This window comes from Diadema antillarum, unplaced genomic scaffold (assembly GCF_040938485.1).
Source record: "Diadema antillarum isolate AM-2024a unplaced genomic scaffold, OU_Dant_1.0 seq00000486_RagTag, whole genome shotgun sequence".
Lineage (NCBI taxonomy): Eukaryota > Metazoa > Echinodermata > Echinoidea > Diadematoida > Diadematidae > Diadema > Diadema antillarum.
The window spans coordinates 1,251,236-1,257,584 of record NW_027271449.1 but is presented as its reverse complement, the minus strand read 5'-3'; the positions used below and the strand labels follow the sequence as shown (position 1 = coordinate 1,257,584).

The following is a 6,349-nucleotide window of genomic DNA, read 5'->3' as shown; positions in this document are numbered from 1 at the left end:
CACTCGTACTTTGGAACGCTGAGTCAACGAACACATCGGAATAAGGATATAGAATACCAGCAGACGATTTCAGGCTTTTCTTCTGTCTGTTGGTTAGTTCCGTGCGCTGGTGAAGCTGGTCTATCAAACGAATAATAAGGCCAAAGCTCCTTCTAAATCCTTACTAATCCTTGGACTTTCCGTGTAGAGATTTTCTTCGGCTTCTTATGTCCTGATACCCGGTGACCATGGACAATGACTTGGTTGTTGCTCAGTAACGGTAAGTGAGCAAGAAGTATATCCAGAACTTGTTCGGATTCCACTCTTACGTTGCAACAAGACAGCATGTATCCTGCTATGCGTTTTGCCCCTTTATACTTCAGATTACTAGTTCTAGTGGTTTTCTTCAACAGTCATGCCCACTCTATGAAAACAGTATACAGTTATCTGAGAAATAGCTTGATACTGTGGGAATATTGCACAGCAAATTTACCACTTTCGTGTATTGGAAAGACAGCGCGGGACAGATGAATAATTTGCTGATTAATCTAAAAATGCATATTAACGTTCTTAAAAGAACAGTCTTGAAACAACCAAGGCACTACAGTCGAAATTAAGTTATACTGAAAATACGCATATGTCATATATATTCATGTGCTGACGTACGTGTAGTAAATAGGAGTCAGAATGACTTGGAAAAGGCGATTGTATAGATGTGTAGGCTATAAGTAACTAAAAAAAAAATCTACAAAGTTTGTTTAACAACAAAACACCCAGAACGTTAAATATACTGTATAACTATAGTAACTGTATACCTGTCGCTATGCACACGTAAAAGAGAGATAAAGAGCGAACCACAACGGTCAAAGTACTTAGCGTGCCGTTGTCTGGCTAATTGTCTTTACATGATATTTGTTCAATTATAATGTGTGTATTGCGGAAATTATACAGTCAGGTCGGGTTCTTGTGACTGTAAGCCTTGTTACACGTATTAGGTGTTCTCTGTTGGCCTTTGGGTCCATTTTCAATTGACTTTAGAAAGGAACGTGATATGAAATGACCCTTGGACGAACGAACGAGATGGCGTCAAGTGTATTGTCACCAATGTTGCCTTTTGGATCTCGAGAGCTATGGATTTCGAATTGATCAATACCACTGCCATATCGTGGTAAACATGTATGCGGTCAAAATATAACATCTTATTTGCGTAGGACGACCTGTACGTACAAGCTGGCCTCAAACTGTTGTAAGTGGTCCAAAGCTGACAGAACAACCACATGGTTATTGAGTTCCTCTATGCATAGCGTGCGCATAGTATCATCATCAGATGTGTATGAAAAAAAGTCACATCGTCAACATTTTGTTTCAGTATATTGCAGTCGTCACGTTATAAGCGACGATGAGCCATCCGTGATTGAGACTGTATTGCGCTTTGACTTTGCTTTTTTATCTATAATCTTTTAATGCGCTTTAAATGGTGAAAAATGTGATTTTTTATTCTAATGCACTTTTATATATGTAGGCTAACATTAGATTCAATCGGATAGGAAAAAGACAATCAATTAAAGCATAACTGGTGTTAATATTGGTATATTTCTATTCTTTTGACTATAGCATTCGTACATTGTTTCGCTTTCTTTTGTTTTTGGGGTTCGTCCGTCTGCTTATTTATTTTTTTGTTTTGTTTTACAGTTTCATCCCTGCTTATAGCGCACTCCCTTCAATATCTTTTAGGTCGTTCAGTTGATGTCTTTGTTATGTAATTATGTACACGTATATGAGAAGAAAACGACGAATGAGACAAGTTATGCGAAGGACACCGAGGCACATTTCTTTCAATGTTGTGACCATCTGGGCCCCATTTAATAAAGGTGTTAGGATAGCAACTCTTGCATGAATGGCAACTTCCCATAAGCAACAGCCAATCATGAAGCTGGGTTCTTGTCGTCACCATGACAATTGTCATTACAGAAAGAGTTGCTACTATGTTGCCAGAGTTGGCATTATTATGCTTTCTGGTATAATTTTAGATGTTTCAGCATCCAGCATTATGATAGGTATAATTTTGGTGTGTTAGCATAGTTCTAGTATAATTGCTATAGAAAGGAAATCTCCAGGAATTTTGTGTACTGTGGTACTTCTTTTTGGTCGGTTTGTTATTTTGTGAGCTGATTTTTGGACGTTGTTGTTTTGTTTTGTTTTTGGCGGTTCTTGATTTGTTTTGGCGATTGAGCGCCACAGTTCAGTTGGGAGCAATAGAATTTGAAGACTTTTTTTTCGCTTGTCAGCTTATCGGGCACCACAATTGTACCAAAAAATGGAAGGACGATTGGGCACCACAATGCGATTGGGCACCACAATTCAATTTGATTTTTAGTGTTTTTTTTTTTGCTTATCAGCCGATCGGGCACCATAATTCGTAGCAAAAAAAAAAAGGGGGGGGTGAGGACCCTTTTTCTCTTGCCGTCAGCTGATGAGGCAACACAATTGGTTGACATAATGTGACATAATTTCATGGCAATTCAACATACTTTTAGGCCACTTCAATCATAATCCCATGTTTATCACCCCAACTTTTTATGAAATGGGGCCCTGAACGGGCGTTCTTAGATACGATATTGTTGAGAATGTATTTGACAATCTATGAGAGAGGGTTTTTTTTTTGGGGGGGGGGGTGGGGGGGTTGTTTTTATCGTGACAATATCCAACAGTAATAATAGGTTACAGACACTTGAGGTTATTGTGACACTCCATGCCATGTGACTTTATCCTGTCGACTAAAACTTGATTATAATTGACTATAGGTTGACGTTATATTGTTGGCAGTAAACGTCGACTTTGGTCTGCCAAATAATTGTCTTCACGATATGTGAGGCAATATAGATAGTCTCTGGAAATGTCTGTAAATTCGTCGAGGTCACTCGAAACATTAATGACGAGACTGCTGCTACAATACTACTTGAGTAATGTTGGTTCGTCTCCAGTAGCAAGAAACAGATTTGATGAATAGAAGTTTAAGTACTGGAGCTCGCTAATAAATAGTGATGAAAAGCGATAACAGACCAGCCAAAAGGAAAGGAAAAAGAGAAGGGAGAAGATAATGACCAACGTGTCATTCAGAGAACAGAGAGAACGGACTGACAGTTGCCCGGGCTTTTATTACTTTGCATGCTCTGATATGGATATGTTTTTTTCAAACTACCGTTTGATCGTTGCATGAAGGAGGAGAAGACAAGGCGTGGGGCAATCTAGAAGAACATTGCATATAATCGAGTTGTCATGGAATATGATTGACATTATCTTAACAAATGACTGGGTTGAAAGAGAAAAGCTGACTTCACGTTTTGGTGACCAGTTCCAGAGAATTGGACTGGAAGAGAATCTAAAGTTTCTCATGTTTTGCAGACAAAACATGTGCAGATTATATAACTATATTGACGATATCAAATAAGTGTATTTTAGTGTACTGTTTGATATCTAAAAAGGTATAGTTTTGTAAGATCGCTATATTGTAAGATTGGTTAGGTCGGTATATCGATGTATTTCGGTTGTCGTTTTTTTCGCAAGTTGGTGTACGTTTCATTTGCAAATTATCTGTATTTACTCTGCATTTCAGGTACAGCATGAATCCGAAGGGAGGTTTACAGGCCGTGCCTGATCTTCACCTGGCCATACGCAAGGGCTTCTTCCAGGACATTCGGTACCTGGTGTCCGCCGGTGAAGATGTCGACATCAAGGACCCCGCCGATCACCGAACTCCCCTCATGCTCTGCGCCATGATCGAGCAGGAGGCGTGGGGAGTCGGCATCGCTCGTCTCCTCCTCGAGCGCGGTGCCATGGTCGGGTACGCCGACCGACGTGGGCAGAATGCTCTCATGTATGCCTGCGTGTTCGGGCGCGTAGAGCTGACGAAAGTATTCCTCAAGGCCGTGGACTACGACCCCAATCAGAGGGATCGGTGGGGAAACACGGCTCTGTTTTACGCGGCTTCCAACGGGAACATAGAAGTCGTCCAGGCGATGATCGACTGCCTGCTGCATTTCAGGCTCCCGTTAGAGAAGGCCAACAAGTGGGGAATGACGCCGCTGCTGGAGGCGTGCCGATGTGGGCACTTTGCCGTGGCAGAGATGCTGGAAAAACACGGCGCGCCGACGGATGCAAGAGATAACATACTCCACTGGGGAACTGCCGAATGGAAACATGACTACGAACAGCGTATGATCGACGAAGCGCCCAAGTCCCGTTCGTATGAGAAGCCCTGGCTGAGAAGACGAGAGCCGACGTCCCGAAACGTGAAGCGATCAAACAGCATCACTTCTCGAGACAGCAGCGAAGGGTTGCCATCCATATCGAAGGGGAGGAGCAACACCTCCAGCGAGTGCGACGACGAAGTCTTCTTACCAACACAAATCATCGTGACGCGGACAAAGAGCGAACCCGCGATCACCGACCAGGTGCGTAGCGATTCACGGACGCTGAAAAAGAAGTTGACATCGACATCGACGAAGTGCCGCATGCTGCTCAAACCATGGATACTAGACTTAACGAAAGGGAAAACGATCACGGCGGTGTTTCTACCGGCACCTGCAACCTCGATATGCCCGTCGATAGCAACGTCGCCAACTGTATCATCCACTAACAGTCTTATCAAGCAGCGCGCTGCAAACAGTCATGATGGGCAGCCTCAATGGGACGCCAATCATCAGTACCAGCATAACTTCAAGCAAATTTTCCAGCGCTACGAGATCCAATCGTCGGGCTCCTTTCGGCGTCGCGCAAAAACACCCGAGGGAATGAAAGTACCCGAAATCCAAGGTGACGTCGAGCAGCTATCACTTCGACTCAGCCAGACGAGTCGGTTGACGCGGAAGCAGTCGCGTATGGACATGACGACAAACAACCGCCTTCCGAGCACCGGAAGTAGTCTCGAGATGAACTCCAGCCGGAAGTTCAAGACTGGAGATGCGCGCAACCGCGGCGGATCAGAGCGAAGCAAGCTGGATGATTCCACGTCATCCGTTAGTTCAGAGGACAGCGCCGCCGCGCGTCTTATGAACGCGTACCGAAGACGGAAAACGAGTACGGCGCAGCCTCCAAGCAGTGACAAGTAGATCTTGGATTACCCAATCATTAGATAGCTTGAAAGAACTGCAATCTCAAGGCAGGTGTATTTGACGATACGCATGATGCTTTAATGCGAATGAAATGCGAAGCAAATATTAATAACTATACCATATCTGATACTCCTACCTACATTTCATGAATAAGAAAGAAGTCGTTATCTTACTGATCAATATAACATGTAACCTGTTGCTATGATAGCAATGGTAAAATGACTCATCATCGAGTTCCAAATTGTTTGTGATCTTGAATTTGCCAGACTCTAGCTTTCCAACGATGTGCAGTTTGTCTCAGAGCCCATCAAAAGAGCACAAAGAGAAATATCGGTCTGACGTTTAGACTAGTCAAGTGTGCAGAGGGTTACGTGTGATAAGCACAATGTAGGCCAATTCGAAACACTGATATTACATCGGGAGGAAAATGTATTTTCATGAAAACCAGAATTTCGAATCCGTAAACATTCTCAGAGTGTTATTGACTAGATGGAGTTAAGGTATCAACGTTTATAGAATTTACGAAGAAACATCATACTGTACTTTTCGGTAACATCACCTCATTTTGCAGCTTTATCAGCTCTAATGGTCACGACTCCTGCAAGATATGGTGACGTGTCATTTTGTGTATAGAATAATATGTCTAATCTTAAGTGCAAGATATGTATTCCGCATCTGCGTTTAGTTTGCCATGGAGGTCTTGTCCTCTTAATGTTTGCGACTATATCTCAAGGAATCTATCATTCGTCCAACTGCCTCTTCTGCTTTCCGTCCAAGTTTCTATTTACATGTATTTCTACTCAAATTCTTTTCGTCCAAACCGCCCTGGAGCTGAAAAAAAAATCACAAGCAGAGACTCCAACGCTCCCCCTTTGAGAATATTAATTTTTCTCAAAATCTCCTGCAGCTATCACGCTTGAATTGCTGTGTGTCTCCCGTTTAGAATTCAAGTTTTTCTCCCTCCCAAGTTTAGTTTTGTCATACATTTGTATATGTTAAAAAATAGGCTGGGATAGCAATGGAGAGCACCTATAACCCTAAAGCTTCCAGGGCCCTTGAGCACGTTGAGCGGGCCCTGGACCCCAGTCGCAAGTTTCATCGCGCTTGAAGCTCATGACGTGGGCTCCAAGTCTCCAGTTTGCTAGGGGATACAGGCGAGAGAATGTCCGCTTAAGGCTTGGATTCTCTGCATCAATGCAATATTTTGTCAAGTATTTGCCTGTCATGCATGTACAATGTCGCGTTTTACCACAATA

The 6,349-nt window shown here is 42.9% G+C and overlaps 1 protein-coding gene across 1 annotated transcript; it reads left to right on the top strand.

The window, feature by feature from the left end:
- Window positions 1–3,602: 3,602 nt before the first annotated feature.
- Window positions 3,603–5,090, top strand: LOC139733664 (uncharacterized). Its single transcript, XM_071644478.1, has one exon. It carries the CDS (start codon window positions 3,603–3,605, stop codon window positions 5,088–5,090), a length of 1,488 nt encoding a protein of 495 aa, XP_071500579.1.
- The last annotated feature ends 1,259 nt before the right edge of the window (window positions 5,091–6,349 follow it).